The sequence below is a fragment of the Phragmites australis genome, chromosome 20 (genome assembly GCF_958298935.1).
Source record: "Phragmites australis chromosome 20, lpPhrAust1.1, whole genome shotgun sequence".
In the NCBI taxonomy this organism is placed as follows: Eukaryota; Viridiplantae; Streptophyta; class Magnoliopsida; order Poales; family Poaceae; genus Phragmites; species Phragmites australis.
The window spans coordinates 23,040,470-23,056,847 of record NC_084940.1 but is presented as its reverse complement, the minus strand read 5'-3'; the positions used below and the strand labels follow the sequence as shown (position 1 = coordinate 23,056,847).

The following is a 16,378-nucleotide window of genomic DNA, read 5'->3' as shown; positions in this document are numbered from 1 at the left end:
GGCCGTAGGGCGGGTGCTAGGTGCGGTGGAGATGTGTCGAATTTGTATGGTGGTGTTGTGGGAGGGGGTTGAGGCGCGCCGGCGGGAAGGGGAGGCACGCCGACGTGGAGGGGGAGGCGCTCTGTTCGGGGTGGGGAAGCGCTTTGGCTGGGAGGAATGGTCGGGTGCTAATTAATTAGCGCGGGGTTCGGTCAGGCCAAAATAAAGTCGGTTAGTTCAGTGTACTCGGTTGGCTTTAGGTGTAGAATAGGGTTCCCCCATATATATACACACATATATGTACATATACAGATATATTCATATATGTATATATATATATATATGTATATACATACACATATAGAAATTGCTAAAAATCAATATATATATATATTACTACACATGGTTATTGTGAATGCATCTAAACGAAATGGTTTTTCTTGTCAAACTTTATCAATTTAAAAATATTTGTCCTTAATAGCCATAATTTATGTTATATTACTCTACTCTTTATTGACATGAGCTCTAGTTATTTTTAGTTATCGATGTTTTTTAGCAATTTCTATAGTAAGCCAATATCGAACTAGAAAAAAATAATATCGAGACGTTGAATAGATAGCTATTATTATCTATAGGAAAGATTGTACATTTTGTTATTGTGAGCGAGTTTGTGTATGAATAAGAAAAAAAGATGTTTTAAACTGATCATGGAATATGGATTCATCGCAACACCTGTATTTTTATTTTTTAAAAAATAGAAAATATATTAACCAATATTAAGAGAAAATTGTGCTTTTACACACACACACACACACACACATATATATATATATGTGTGTGTAATTAGTATCATATAAAAACCAAATAACTTAAGATCTAATTGGTATATAAGTTAATTTTATCTACTATATATGTTTCAAGTATTATGTTTTTTTAACATATTTCAGGTATTAGATGCCATCAAGTATAATTTACTACACATAGTTATTGTGAATGTATCTAAATAAAATGTTTTTTCTTGTCAAACTTTATCAATTTTAAAGTGTTTATGCTTAATGGTCATGATTTATGTTACATTACTCTTTATCGATCTGAGCTCTAGTTATTTTCAGTTGTAGATTTTTTTTAGCAATTTCTATAGTAAGTCAATATCAAACTAGAAAAAGCAATACCGAGACGTTGAATTGATAGCTATCATTATCTATTATAGGAAAGATTATACATTTGTTACTCTGAATGAATTTGTGTATAAATAAGAATAAAATATTTTAAACTGATCATGGAACACATGTATTTTATTTAAAAAAAATAGACAATATATTAACCAATATTAAAAGAAAATTATATTTTTTACCAAAATCAATTTAATAGCTTTTAGAACTGATTTATATTTATCTCTCATCGACCCCTATGGTCCAATCCTGCTCCGTCCCTACCTGAGGCTGTCGCTCATAGCGGACTAAAAATTGAATTGTACAATTTGATTTTTAGATTACAATAATTCAGCAATATACATTTTACCAACTTCTACAGATTATACTAACTTTTACAATCCACGAGCTAACAACCGCTGGAATAAAAGTTTTCAGCAACTTGGAGTCTTAGAAGCCTTTCATGATTTACCACAACGGACGGAGCATGTGCTGGAATCAAAGTTTTCAGCAACTTGGAGGAGTATTTTGTTAGTGTTTTTAATTCCTCCCTCCCTGCTCATGAATTAATAATTAAAAATTAATTCAGCACACGCACACATCAAAGACATATATTCCCAGCATTATTAATGCCAACGCAATCAAGAATTTATCGTGGGGGGATTGAGAGAGAGTGGGGCATCAACATTTACATCAAATAAGAAGCAAATACTCCTTTTTAGTTATTCAAAGGAGGACATTAATGGAGGCTCATCCTTCAAGCATTGTTCATGGGGAGTAGGCCACATTGATGAAAGGCCAAGGCCAAATGTGTCACTGTCTAGAGAGAGAGAGCGGGACGGAGGAGAGAAGCAACCATAGCAGCACTGTACGCAACCATAGCAGCACTGTACTGGTACCGGCAGCAGCAGACAGGACAAGACACCCCCCCCCCCCCCCTGCCGTTGCTCTGCGTTTGGCTGGCAAGGCAAGGCGCAAGCAAGCTAGCCTCCATCTCCCTCCTTCCCTGAATCGCTGATGCTTCAGCTTCAACTTAACCCAATCCCAACAAGAACAAGACAAGAACCATCTTTGCAATTAACCTTAACCCTACCGTTGATTCCAACGGCTAATTATCTCCTACAGTAGTAATTATCTTCCTCCATCTCCAGTTCAAGGTAGTTTCTCCATCCCCTCCCTAACGAGAACCATCATTGCAAAATGTGCTGCCATAAGCAACCAAACATTACATCTTTGCTTGTTTCCTCTTCATGGCAATGGCTTTCTTGGTCTTTATCTCCGCTCGCTCTACCGAGCGGCCGCGCCGTGCGGTGGCGGTGGCGATGGAGCTGCGTCACGCGGCGCAGGTGGACGGCCAGGCGTCGCGGCTCTCCTCGTCAGGTGGAAGCGGGAGCGCAGCAGTGGACGCCGCGCGCTTAGGCGGCCGGCCAGGAGGCTCCAGGGTGGACGACACGGACACAGGCGCCGCGAGCGGCCACGCGGCGACCGTCGCCGGGGACCGGGAGTCCGCGCTGGCGGACGACGAGCTCTCGCAGCTGAAGCAGGACAGCGCGCCTATCACGCCGCTCGGGCTAAGCGGGGGCGAGTACATCCGCGCCGCCGCGTGCTTCCGCTTATTGCCAATGCTGCCGTCGCCGTTGACGGCCAGGAAGTTCATGTCCATCGACTCGGAGATGATCTTGGCACATTCGTCGACCTCGTCCTGCGCCACGCCGAACAGTTAGCACCGGCTCACAACAACGATGAGAATCGAGCAAGTCATGCAATGGCATTGTGCTGCGCTGACCTCCGGGGCATTGATGAGCGCCAGGAGCTCGACGTCGTTGTCGCTGCTGCCGGCGGTAGCAAGCAACGCGGCGGCGGCCCATGCTGACGGCCGGTGACGAGACCATCTACAATCTGCAACATAGGCAGCATAAAGGTCAAGTCTTTGCCACGGAAATGCAAGCACGTTACCTAGGGGAGTCGGATGAGCAAGAAACACCCACCGGCCATGACCGCGAGCAGGACGCTCTCGCAGTGGTGCAGGCGCACGGCGGCGTCGGCGAGGAGGGGCTGGAGGTAGGAGAAGGGCGTGACGGGGTGCATCCGCCATCCGAGCGCGGAGAGCACGAGGAGCTCCATCCGGCGCACCGTCTTGGCCTCGAACACGTACGCCTCGCCGGCGTCGGCATCGGCGGCGGCGCAGAGCTGGAGGTCGAGGAGCAGTGGCACGCGCGTCTCCTCGACCTTGGCGGCGAGAGCGACGCACGCGACGGCGGCGAGCCGCGACATCCACGGCCGGCCGCCCAGCCGGAGCGCGCCGCCGAGGAAGCACCGGTCGAGGTAGGCCGCGGCGAGCGCGGCAGTGAGCGCGGAGAAGCCGAGCCTCGCCGCGGCGCGGCACGCCCACCCGACCGCAGCCTCCCGCCCCGCCGCGCCTCCGTACCCGTCCTCCTCGCCCTCGGCCACCAGCATTACACCCTCCTTCCCCCTGAGCACCTCGAGCAGCGCCGGCAGCTCGTCGTCAAGAGCCGCCGCGCGCTGCCGTTGCTGCTGCTCCTCGTCCTCGCCGGGTTCTTGGTACAGATCGAGGTGCTCCTCGGGGCAGTAGAGGGGGTCGAACAGGGTGGCGAAAGCCATGGCACCAAGAACGTTCTTGGCAGCAGCAACACTGGGCCTCACTACTAATGGAGTGAACAAAGCGAGCTCAGGCGGTGGCGAAGGTGGAAGAGGAGAGCAGCGGCATCTCCTCCTCCATGGCGAGTGAGTGAGTGAGGTTGCAGCTAGGAGAAGTCCTTTTTCTTGGTCTTTGAGTGGCGTGGGGAGTGACGAGGGGAAGACAGATGAGCATCCGAGGGGAAGAGGGAAAGGGGAGGTTTTATTGGGGGTATGCGAAGAAGACGAAGAGGGGGGAGGACCGGAGTGAGAGAGCGCAGTGCAGCGCCGCACGGCACAGCGGGCTCTTTTCTTTATTGCTGTCCTTCATTTTTTGGGCTTTCCCTCCAACATCTTTTTGGGTTCCCCAGGCAGCCAAGCAGGAGGAGCAACGCCAACGCGCGCCGCTGCAGCGCACACTCTCCTCTCCGTGTGGCTAGGGTCGTTTCGTTTAGTGCCTTGGTACCGTACAACAACCTAGCTTGGCTCCCCACTTCCAAACGTTGCGCTTCCCATGGCACCAAAAGATGGCTCGTGGCTGTTGGAGTGAGGAGTTATGCTATTTAGCATATGACTATTTCTTTTCTTCATGCGATCAATCTTAGGCATCTAATTAAGATCCGACGGTTATCCTTCTTTCTTCCTCCTCCTAACAACTTCATCCCCTCCCATCGCCTATCATGCAACAGCTCCTGCTCCCACAGCGCTACCTAGCTCTGCCCGCCTCCAGTCGTCTCTGGTGCTGGATCTGTTGCTACCGCCCCTCCCTCGATAACAAATCCATTTTCGAGCTCTCTCGCTGCCAACCTCGCCCACAGCCCGCCTACCACCCGCGGCTCTGACGGTGCCACCACCGCCTCGCCGTACCACACCGCCACGTCACAATCCACCGCTGGTCCAGCTGTCACCCCAGCCTCCCTATAATCCCTGGAGTCACTAATGAACCCCGAACCCTAACCCCTCCCTAATACTCACCGATGTTCACACGGTCACCTGAAATCGAGCGTGCGATTTCATGCGCCTGAAGATTAGGAAGTGTGTTGAGTTATAGATATAAGATTGTGTTATCGATACTAAGAGTTTGTATAGATATAAATAGGATCGGATTGTATCTCGGTAGTTTAAACTGATGATCAAGTAGAGATAGGTTTCTATCTGTAACTCAATTAATCACAATCACAATCTGTAACGACCATGCTGGGGGTTTTTCTAGCTCTATAAATTGATGAGATGCGGTCCGAGAGGGTTATACGCTTCCATAATTTTATATGGTGCTAGAGCCATCCTTCTCCACAATACAACTATGTTGAGTTCTCCCTCCTCTTTTGTGTCGCCAATCATCATGACAAGTTCTCTCGGCCTTCCAATGACCGAGAAGCTAACAAGGGATAATTTTATCCTTTGGAAAGCCCGGGTTATGCTGCCCATCCGAGGAGCACAGTTGGTTGGTTATCTTGATGGCACATCAACCATGCCCTTAAAGATGATTAAAGTCACCAAGGCTGATAAGGCCACCGAGATGGTGGCAAACCCTACGTATGCAACATGGCTAGCGTAGGATTGACAAGTATTGAGCTATCTCCTCGCATCTCTGTCGAGGGAGGTACTAGCTCAGGTGGCTACATTGACGAATGTTGCTGAAGTTTGCAAGGCAATTCAGGATATGTTGTCCTCCCAATCGCGCTCGAGGATTATTCATCTTCGGTCCAAGTTGATGAGTCCACGGCGGCATACTTCTCAAAGATGAAAGGCTTTGCAGATGAGATGGTTGTTGTTGGATAGCAGCTTGATGATGATGATATCGTGTCCTACATCCTCACAGGAATTGATACTGAGTACAATCCACTTATTGAAGCGATGAGTGTTAGAATAGATCCTATTAGTCTAAGTGATCTTTATGCACAACTTTTGTCCACCGAAGCACGCTTGGAGGTGTAGGATTATCAGTACCAAATAACACCAAATATTGCATCTCATGGAGGATGTGGTTCTTACAGTGGCCACGATGGATGAGGCCGTGGTGACGGGGGATGTGATGAAGGCAGAGGAGGTGGTCATGGTGGCCGAAGCTACAATAACAACAACAATTCTTTGGGTTCTAAACTGGTTTGCCAGCTCTGCTCCAAGTTTAGACATATTGTCCAACATTGTTGGAAGAGATTTGATGCAACCTTTGATGGTGAAAAAAAAGTGGCAAATGTTGCAGTTGCCTCCTATAGAGTCGACACTAATTGGTATACCGATATTGGTGCTACCGATCACGTCACTGGTGAACTCGACAAGTTAACCACACGAGAGAAGTACAATGGACAAGACCAGGTTCACACGGCCACTGGTGCAGGTATAATTATTAATCATATTGGTCATTATACTGTCCATACCCCAGTTCACGATCTTCATCTTAATAATATCCTTCATGTTCCTAATGCTACTAAGAACTTAGTTTCTATTCATCGTCTCACATATAATAATAATACTTATCTTGAATTTCATCCAAATTTCTATCTGGTTAAGGACCAAGCAACAAAGAAAGTCCTTCTGTAAGGGCGGGTGTAGGCATGTTGTTTACCCCCTTCCATCTTTGGAGCAGCCACCTTCATCAACACGAGTCCTCAATGCCATCAAACCATCCCCAGAATGATGGCACAATCATTTAGGTCACCCATCATCAGTTATAGTTCAAAAAGTTTTGAGTGGCAATCATTTGCCATGTTCTCCATAGTCCAATAAAGAGTCAATTTGTGATGCTTGTTAGCAAGCTAAGAATCATCAACTTCTCTACCCTAAGTCTTCTAGTGTGTAAAAAATTTCCTTTAGAGCTTGTGTTCTTAGATATATTGTAACACCCTAAATTTTCAATTTTTGATCAAATAGAAGGAAATTATTTTCTAAATTTAAATTTGTCATAGGTTATAGTTAAGTTTGTTGTATTCATATTGTAGTAGTTGCAATAGGATTTTATGCGTGAAAAATGTTTGCAAAAGTTCGCTAGAAGGCGCTCGTTTAAACCTCTTTTGAAAATGGTTTGAAATATAAATAGAAGAGCCATTTTAGTTTTGCAAAACCGACCCGAGCCGACTTCTCTCTCTCTCTAATCCGGCCTAAATCCCTTTTTCCCTCCCCATCTTTCTTTCTGGGCTGCCTTCTCTCACACCCACTTGGGCCACAGCCCATTCTCCTTCCCCAACATTCTCTCGGGCCGAGCCCGCCTGGCCAAGCCGGCTCCCCTACGCTCGAGCCACTCCCTTCCGCCCCTCTCTGCCAGTGGGCCCAGCTAGAGTCGCCCGAGCTGCCCGACCGGCTCTCCTTCTTCCTCCTCTCTCCCCATCAATCTGGCCCCCAATTCCCACCGGCCATCCAAATCTGGCGGCTCCCCAAGTCATTTCTCACTAATTCAATGCCGTGCCCATGATCCCCTCCCTTCCTTTATGCACCGCATGGAAACCGCCTAGGCCCTTTCCCCTTCTTTCCCCTCTCTTTGCTCCGATTTATGGAAGGTGGCCGCCGGTTTGGAAATGGCTTTGACCGTGTCGATCTCCCTCCCCGAGCCCCCTCCTCCCTATTTAAGCCCCTCCCGAGCATCATGAGCCCATTATCCACCCCGTCTAGCTGCTATTGCCCTCTCTCCCTCGCTCTTGCGTCGCTGCCATGCCTTTCTTCCCCGACACCGGTAAAGAGCTCTGGCGTCGCTCATTTTTGCATGGTCAAGCCCTCTAACCTCATTTCTCCCCTCTATGGCATCACAGGATCGCCGGAGAGACTCCCGGCCGCTTCTCAGTGTCGCCAACCCCAAGAGCATCGCCCGCACCAAGCTTGAGCTCCACTCGACCACCCCTCTCCGTCGCTGGCCTCCCACAGTCCCTCTCCGCTATCGAGAAGCCTGTGGTGAGACTCTTCATGCCCTCCTCTTCATTTTGTGCTTTTCCCCCATCGAACTGTGGCCAGATGCGCATTTTCACGCTTCTCCGGCGAGGTTCCGGCCATGCGCCGCCGTCGACCAGCTGTCGACCGTGTCCAGCGCCGCCCGGTCCCCCCTTCGCCTCTGAGCCATCGAATCTTAATCTAACGACCGAGATCGCATACCCCTTCGTTTTGTGTAATCGGTCCACCATGGACTATAGACCGGCCTCCAAACAGTGGTCCATGGGTCCATGGACCTATTCCATGCATTTTCCAATTGAAAAATAATTTCATTTTGATTTATGACATCATAAATAAGATTTTCAGTATAAAAACAAATCGGTTATTCTCGGAATTCAAGTAAAATTTGGAGAATAGCCCTTGGAACTTCAAAAGCTTATAACCGTTTGCTCGTAGCTCCGATTTGGGGAAATTTTACGCTCAAACGTTTGTAGCAACGTGTAGAATCTTTTTATAGTGTTTTTAACCTAGTTTTAGTACTGTTTGGTGTACTTTTCTTAGTAGTTTCCTTGTATGCTTTTCTGGTGTGTCATTAGGAGGTGATCAATTTGGGAACCTGCAAGATCAAACCTTTGAAGACTTTGAGGAACCCTCAGCTGAAGGAAAGTGTCCTTGAACATCTTACTCCTATTTTAGGATATTTATGTAGTTGTTTATCCTTCATTGCATGCTTGTTTAAATTGGAATCTCATGTTAGGGTTTACTAGATTTTGTATGATTATCCTTTGTCGCCGTTAATGAATCATGGGTAATGATGAGTAGTTATGCTAGTGCTATCATAGTTGGATAAATGTTAATCTTGATTGAGTCTATGCAACAAGAACTGAGTAAGGTAATTTTGTAGCAATATGGTATATGGATCCTAACATGATGTTTGTGTTTTAATGGTGTGAGAATGCACGTGTGCGAGTAATGCACAGTTGGTTTGTGGTTGTTCCTGTGTGGGATCCTAAGGACCGGTTCTTGAAGCATGTAACTCGGCTAAATTGCACAACCACGAAGCTTATATGGGTATGGCCTGACCAATTAATTAGCCACCCCTCCAATTCTATGGGCACCAGTGGACGGTTTTGTGGCGCAAGAGGGGGCTTCTGCAGTGATGGAATCACTGTTAGTAGTGAAACCTCAGTGGGTGCCTGCAAGTTGGTGGGAGCTTTATAAAGGCCTTATAGTGAGACCCTAACTCCACACCCTGGAAGTGTGAAACAACACAGGAATCACAACTCGTGGAGAAAGCTATGCAAACTCTGTAGAGTGTCAAACTGATTGATCAACCGTGCTCATAGTCAAGAGTGGGTTTAGACTTCTTCTTTATTAGTTGGGATAAGGGTTTTGGTATGATTAGTTGGGTAGCCGGGTAAACGAATTACCTAGTGAGTCTTGGTATGAAATTCGATGAGTTGTCCTTGTTATAGTTGTGTTTTCACACTTAGTAAATAGGATGCCTGTTGTTGAAGTCATAAGATTGCTTAGTGCCGTTAACCAGTGTCTAACCTTTCCTTGGCTTAAGCCTCATATCATGCTTTCCTACACTTGCAGAGTATATTATTGTAGGCACAACCGTTGTCCCCTTTCTTGCATCCATTTGTTGTTCAAAAGTCGTCAATGAAACTGCATCCTTTGATGAGGATGACTTTGACCCGGAGCTCCTGTTTTAGGCTGGTGTGCCCCCGGTTGACGCTTGTGAAAGATGGAAGACCCTCTGGTCCTAAAGCTCTCTCTTTTTGCTTTATTTTCTTTTAGACCCTCGAGTCCTTTTGTAATAAGTTAATAACGTTATTATATAATGGCACTGTGATGATACCCTGATGATGTAACGCATGTATGAAAACTTGATCCTGGCATACATGTGTTGTACCTGTTTTTGTTCCTTTAAAATTGGGTGTTACATATACACATGCTCCTAGTTCAGTTGGAAGAAATAAGTATTATGTAAGCTTTATTGATGGTTATAGAAAATTCACTTAGGTATATCTTTTGAAGAATAAGTCTGATGTCTTATGCAAATTCCATGAATTTCAACAACATGTTGAGCTCCTCTTTAGCAGAAAGATAATCACCATGCAAACTTACTGGGGAGGTGTCAAGACCGGTCCAAGAAATTGACCAATATCATCTATGTGTTGAGCCCAGGAATTAATCCTAACACATAGTGACTTCATAGATGATAATCATTATAATATCCAACATAATCATTTTTAATCATCTTATAAAAGTGACTTTCGAAGGTCAAGATCTAAATAAAATTGTTGTGGAACCACGCGGGCTTTATCCTTCATAATCACTCCATAGGAAGATCAATGTAGAAAATATCTTAAAACGATCCATCTTCTGTGAACTCTCCAACGTCTTCTTCAACTAACGAGTTTGTTTGGTGATAGCAGGTGTGAGCACATGTCGTACTCATCAAGTAGTGAGGAAAATAATATGCATATGAAGGCTTGAATTATAATATGGTGTAGGGATCAATGATGTCCTAAGAAAGGAGAGGGGTGAATTAGGACACCTAAAACTAATCGACTCCAAAAACTTCACAAGATAAACCTATATCAATTTCTATCTAAATGTACTCTAGGTTTATCTAGTGTGCCTACTCTATCATTCAAAAAGATTTGCAACCTATAGCAAATCCTAGCAAACTACTCTAGGAAGGTAAACATGCAAAGGTAGATTGAAAAGTATGTAAATATGGAAACGTAAATAACGTAGAGAGAGCAAACTCAGCACAAGGGATTTTTATCACGTGGTATCGATAGCACAAATGCCACCTCTAGTCTACGTTGAAGTAGCCACCTAGGCTATAGCTCTCGGACGGCACCCGGATATGACCCTTGAGCCACCTAGGCCTCAAGTAGGTTGAGCCACAAGCTACCAAGATAAGGCCTCACCACAAGTCTCTCTTCTGGTCACTTGCTGCCGTCTTCACTTTGGAGCTTGAGCCACCAAAGCAAGGGTCTCCGGGTCCCTGTACAAGCGTCTTCCTGCCGCCCCACACCAAGTTGGAGGGTCAAGAAGCATGAGCCATCAAGGCTCAAGGTGTCGGCGAGCAACTAAGACTCCAAGGTGTCGACGTACCACTTGGTACAAATATAGGATCACTCATTGATCCCCTGTCTCGGCAGTAACACCTAGACACAACTTGTCGGTGTATGGAGTATAGGGGTACCCTGGCAAGAGGGTCCCCTAAGGAATATAAGAACTAAGGATGCGTATTTCCAAAAAACTAGTCGATCGCACGACCAGGATAGGAAGTCCTACAACAAGTACGAGGCTTACGCGACCAGCCTCATTGGGACCTCGCCTGAACCCAAGACCAGCCCCACTGGTCGCAGGGCTGGACCTGATACAAACTGTCCAATCACATTTATTGATATCTACTCAAGTGATTTTTCCTTCCCTAGGTGCCTTCCCCTACAAATAAAGTCATGGACGGTGCAGAAGAGCAGTGTCCCATCCCATGGCATTAAATGCTACAGGGTGGGGCAGTGCAGACCAACACGACAATGTACAACGGATGGGACTGTGTCAGCAGGCCGGTCAGGCAAGTTGATAACTCCACATACAAGTGGCGGGCAAAGCACCCAGATGAGACGACATGAAAGCCAAAGATCTACAGCGCATTACGAGGGGATGTATCAAACCCTCAGGGCAAGTGGGCATGCTTTGTCCTCTGTAATGATGGCTTGTGTTAGATATTAGGATGAGCAGGAGTCCTCTATTTGGACCCATGTGTAAGTTCTCCTCCTCCCTCCTATATAAAGGGATGAGGACCCCATTTGTAGGAGGAGGAAAAAAGCCTAGCAACCAGCTAGAACACCCTATGTAACCCACTCAGATCCTCCAAAAACACAACACACATGACATAGGGTTATTATCCTCCGAGAGGCCTGAACCTGTATAACTCCTCACATCTTAGAGTTCGTCACACGCACAATTCATCCTACGCTTCACTGAATGCCGGCTCATCAACTCCTTGTGTTCCCAAAACGTGGTTCACATACCCACTGTCCAACATACTCTGGAATCACTGTCAGGAACTAACCCTCGACATTTGGCCATTCACGTACCCACAGTCCAACATACTCTGGAATCACTGTCAAGAACTAACCCTCGACATGAATCGTTTACACTAAAGGGAGTCGGGGCTAGAGTGGTTCTGACCTTGTATACCGGTGACATCCTCAGGAATGTAGTTGAATTACATTTTGCAGCCACTAATAACACTACTGAGTATGAGGGCCTCTTATCCGGAATGCGAGCAGCCTCCACACTTGGGATTAAACGACTACTGGTGATAAGAGACTTGTTACTAGTCATGAACCAGGTGCAAAAGGAGTTTTAATGCTCTGACCTGACAATGGCAGCATTCCTCACTAAAGTGAGAAGACTAGAGCGACGCTTCATCGGTTTTGAGGTCAAATACGTCCCTCGCAAGGATAACTTCCTAGCCGATGAGCTGACCCATCTAGCTTTTTTCTTATTCATAAAAGTCAGTACAAAGTTGATGGAAAGAATCCACTGGACTCATGAAATAAGGGAGGATCCATCACCTTCATAAACTCAAAAGTGTGGGATCCCTATTTATCCTTGAAAGAGTCAAGAAACTTCTTGTACTCATCCCGGGAGCGGCAGCTTACTGCTCCAGGGATCGGGCGACAGTCGGCGTAAGGACCAGGGAAGGCCACCGATGCAAAGACCCTGCTGGAGCTATTGACCAGGACCAATGCACCTAGCAGACCCTCCTTTTGCTTCATCTCCAATTTCTCCTCTTCGTCGACCTCTTCCTCCAGAAGGTCCCAATCGATCTCACCCTTATCATTGGAGACTTCAATGACCTCGGCCAGGGGATCCGTCCGGGATGGAGACCGAAACGAACCAGCAGAAGACGGTCCACGATGAAAGAGTGGAAGTATGATGGTCGCCGGCTCCATCTTGGGAACCACCGGCTTTGACCTTGCAAGCATACCCGCGATGTCGATTGACTTTGGAGGCACCACAGCGAACGAGACCGGTGCCAGAGGTGACTCAGCCCTCACCAAGCCTTCTGAAGTCGTCAAGCTCTCTGGTGAGGAAGGAAAGGAGCATGCCATGACCCTGGGGCTTGCCAACACTACTAAGCAGAATGCGAGATAGGAACGAAGATGTGAGGGCGATCCGAAAGATCGTCAAACACTCCTCTTTTTAAAAAGATCCCAGCGGCACCCCAACAGGCACAGCGGTCATGCCGCTCAAAATCCGAGGGGGCACACTAAAGGAACCAAAGAGTCCTTCAGGGTCAGTAGAAATCAATGTCTATCTCTTAGGACGATTAAAAGCTCCCCCTGCCGTGACACGAAAACTCAAACTTAAACTTGGATGACAGACGATGTCAAAACGACCGCTCCCTGGATAGATTACGTTTGCAAGGGGCCCAAGAGGTACGACCACGGTCACAAGGAAGCTTGGAGGCTACTATCAGTGTATGGAGTATAGGGGTACCTTAGCAAAAGGGTCCCCCAAGGAATATAAGAACCAGGGATGTGTATTTCCTAAAAACTAGTTGGTTGCACGACCAGGGTAGGAAGTCCCACGACTAGTACGAGGCTTATACAACCAGCCTCATTGGGACCTCGCCTGAACCTGCGACCAGCCCCACTGGTCGCAGGGCCAGACCTGACACAAACTTTCCAATCACATTTATTGATATCTACTTAAGTGATTTTTCCTTCCCTAGGTGCCTTCCCCTACGAACAAAGTCTTGGACGGTGCAGGAGGGCAGTGTCCCGTCCCGTGGTATTAAATGCTATGGGGTGGGGCAGTGCAGACTAGCGTGGCATCATACAACAGATGGGACGGTGTCAGTAGGCCGATTAGGCAAGTTGATAACTCCACATACAGGCGGCAGGCAGAGCAACCAGATGAGAAGGCGTGACAGCCAAAGATCTACGGCGCATGACGAGGGGATGTATCAATCCCTTAGGGCAAGTGGGCACGCTTTGTCCTCTGTAATGATGGCTTGGATTAGATATTAGGATGAGCAGGAGTTCTCTGTTTGGACCCACGTGTAAGTTCTCCTCCTCCCTCCTGTATAAAGGGATGAGGACCCCGTTTGTAAGAGAAGAGGAAAAAAGCCTGGCAACCAGCTAGAACACCCTCTGTAACCCACTCAGATTTTCCAAAAACACAACACATAGGATGTAGGGTTATTATCCTCCAAGAGGCCTGAACCTGTATAAGTCCTCACGTCTCAGAGTTTGTCACACACACAATTTATCCTGTGCTTCACCGAACGTTGGCTCATCAACTCCCTGTGTTCCCAAAACGCCGTTCACACATCCACTGTCCAACATACTCCAGAATCACTGTCAGGGATTAACCCTTGACACAACTCTCTCTAGGCCTATTAGCACTTATCACTCCCTAATCTTGCGCTTAATTGCTTTGGATGATCACTTTTAGCACTTTGGTTGCTTGGATGTCTTCTCAAGTGTATATGAGCTTCTCTGGACTCTGGTACTCTCAAATGGCTAAGTGGGGGTATTTATAGCCTCAAACACACACACTAGCCATTGCTCCAACGGTCACAAAAGATTGTGAACACCGGATGATCTGGCATCAATAGCAGTATAAACATCAGGCCGTCCGACGTGTACAGCAACAAAAACTAGCCGTTGGAACTCCACTCAAACTCATTTGTGAACATCGGATGTTTTGGTGTAACTTTTAACTCCATCACTGGACTATCTGGTGTGTAGACTTGAGCCAACCAAGCCTTTCTCACTATATATTTGTCCGGTGTATATAGTCCTCTGATTGTGCCATCTCCTAGAAAATGCTCCGGTGAAGCCTCCAGTGTGTACTCCTTTTTATTATCAGACCATCTGATGTGTACAACATTTTCACCTTCAACTGAGAATGCTCCGATGAAGTATCCTGACCAAACACCAGACCATCCGGTGAGTAGAAATCCTCAATGCACTGAGCCAATAGACAAATATCTGGATAATACTCCGGTGTGCACATAACCATAACACCAGACCATCCAATGTGTGCACCTTGCTGAGCATCAGACCATCCAGTGTATTGTTCCAAAAAAAACCTCTTTTGAGTTAAAATACTCTGGTTAATTCTTTACTGAGCACCAGACCATCCAGTAAGTACAATTTTCTCTGAACTCGTCCAATTCAAAATTTCTTGAGTTCAACTTCAGTGGCTTCTTCATGTATTGCATCCATGAAACTTACTAAAGCATATACTTGACAAACATGTTAGTCCCATTGAGTATGTTATCATTAATCACCAAAATCACATACATACCCTAAAAGGGTCATAATTGCTACAATCTCCCCCTTTTTGGTAATTGAGGAGAACACACCCACAACAAGTGGCAAAATATAAATAATAATAAATATAAAGTGCACAAATAATGAATGATAACAATTATAAAGTGCACAAGGCTTTACCACTTTGCTTGTATGCATGGTAAAAACAACCAATGCCACCAGTTGTAAGAAAATCAATGATAATACCGATTGAAAATGAACCATTGATACCAACTGAAGATGGATCAATTGTAAAGGAAAGATACCATCTTTGTCATACCTTATTCTTACATTCACTTTATCCCCCTTTTGTTGTGACTGTCTTAGAGACAATTCTCCCCCTTTCTCTATCGGCACCATCTCCCTTGATCGACCCATGTAAGAACCCTTTGCTTTGCATGTTTGTTGCCTTGATATCACTTGTACTCCTTACATGCGCGCTTCTTGCATCATGCTTCTTCCTTAGTCAACAATTTTGCATCATGCAACTTGAACTTGACACTTGAACTTGCTTTGATCATCAAAATTCTCCCCATTTGTCAACAATCTCAAAAAGGCTACAAATACATGTTGAACTCAAGGGAAACGTTAGAGTATATGAAAGAGATCTTCATGAACCATAAGCCAATAACATGATACCAATTGTAGGAATCCAATTGAAAGGAATGATACCAATCATAGGTATGCATACCAACTATAGGAATGCAACTGAAATGAGTAATGTTGATATTATTTGAAATGAAAACACATGGATCACAATTCAATAAAATCACATAATATGGTTTACACTCCCCCAATGTGTGTGCATACATATGATGAGACACAGTTGTGATGAACCATTTATAGGTATGTAACAATTTATGCACAATTAAGCAATATGTAGAGATGGGAAGTTTAAGCCATATTATGTATGGAGGTAGCTTAAATGTATGAATGAATTAACAATAATACCAATTAATGAATAAACATTGCATATCTTCGGGGACTTGTAGATTTCCATGAGACTACAAAAATACAATTTGCAACGCATGTTAGTCTCAAAATTACAACGTATAGGATATGCTCCCCCTAAACATGTGCATACAAGTGTCGAATACTTGTGAGAGACATGCACTTGTCATTGATAATAATGGAGAATTTATCCTATAGATTGGACTCATGTCACATAAAAGATATCATTTGTAGAAATATACCGTGTAAAGAACCTACAACTAATAACCTATGTAGGTTGCTCATGGGTTAAAGAGAAACACAAGCAACTTACCATATGAAAAACCTACACTAGTCATTACAAGGAAATGAAATATGCACATACAATCCTAGACAATGCAAAGGTACTAGATACAAAACAACAAGCATGAAAAAAAAATCTTGCTACCATTACCTCTT

At 45.6% G+C, this 16,378-nt stretch overlaps 1 protein-coding gene and 1 non-coding gene across 2 annotated transcripts; one reads left to right on the top strand and one right to left on the bottom strand.

Annotated features, from left to right (window-relative positions):
- Positions 1-1,790: 1,790 nt before the first annotated feature.
- On the bottom strand, positions 1,791-4,036 carry LOC133901884 (cyclin-D3-2-like). Its single transcript, XM_062343420.1, has 3 exons — positions 3,119-4,036; positions 2,917-3,029; positions 1,791-2,832 (listed from the first exon to the last, which is right to left on the bottom strand). The coding sequence occupies exons 1-3, from the start codon at positions 3,750-3,752 to the stop codon at positions 2,464-2,466; spliced, it is 1,116 nt and encodes a 371-aa protein (XP_062199404.1). The 5' UTR covers positions 3,753-4,036; the 3' UTR covers positions 1,791-2,463.
- Positions 4,037-5,549: 1,513 nt separating this feature from the next.
- Positions 5,550-5,684, top strand: LOC133902604 (small nucleolar RNA Z247). The gene has a single exon (XR_009906929.1). It is a non-coding gene; the product is annotated as a small nucleolar RNA Z247 (small nucleolar RNA).
- The last annotated feature ends 10,694 nt before the right edge of the window (positions 5,685-16,378 follow it).

Excerpts from the sequence above, each read along its gene's own strand:
- LOC133901884 (XM_062343420.1), bottom strand. The coding sequence starts at position 3,752 with ATGGCTTTCGCCACCCTGTTCGACCCCCTCTACTGCCCCGAGGAGCAC. Across the intron at positions 3,030-3,118 it reads CCTGCTCGCGGTCATGGCCG|ATTGTAGATGGTCTCGTCAC; the intron begins GTGGGTGTTTCT and ends CCTATGTTGCAG. Across the intron at positions 2,833-2,916 it reads CGCTCATCAATGCCCCGGAG|GACGAGGTCGACGAATGTGC; the intron begins GTCAGCGCAGCA and ends GGCGTGGCGCAG.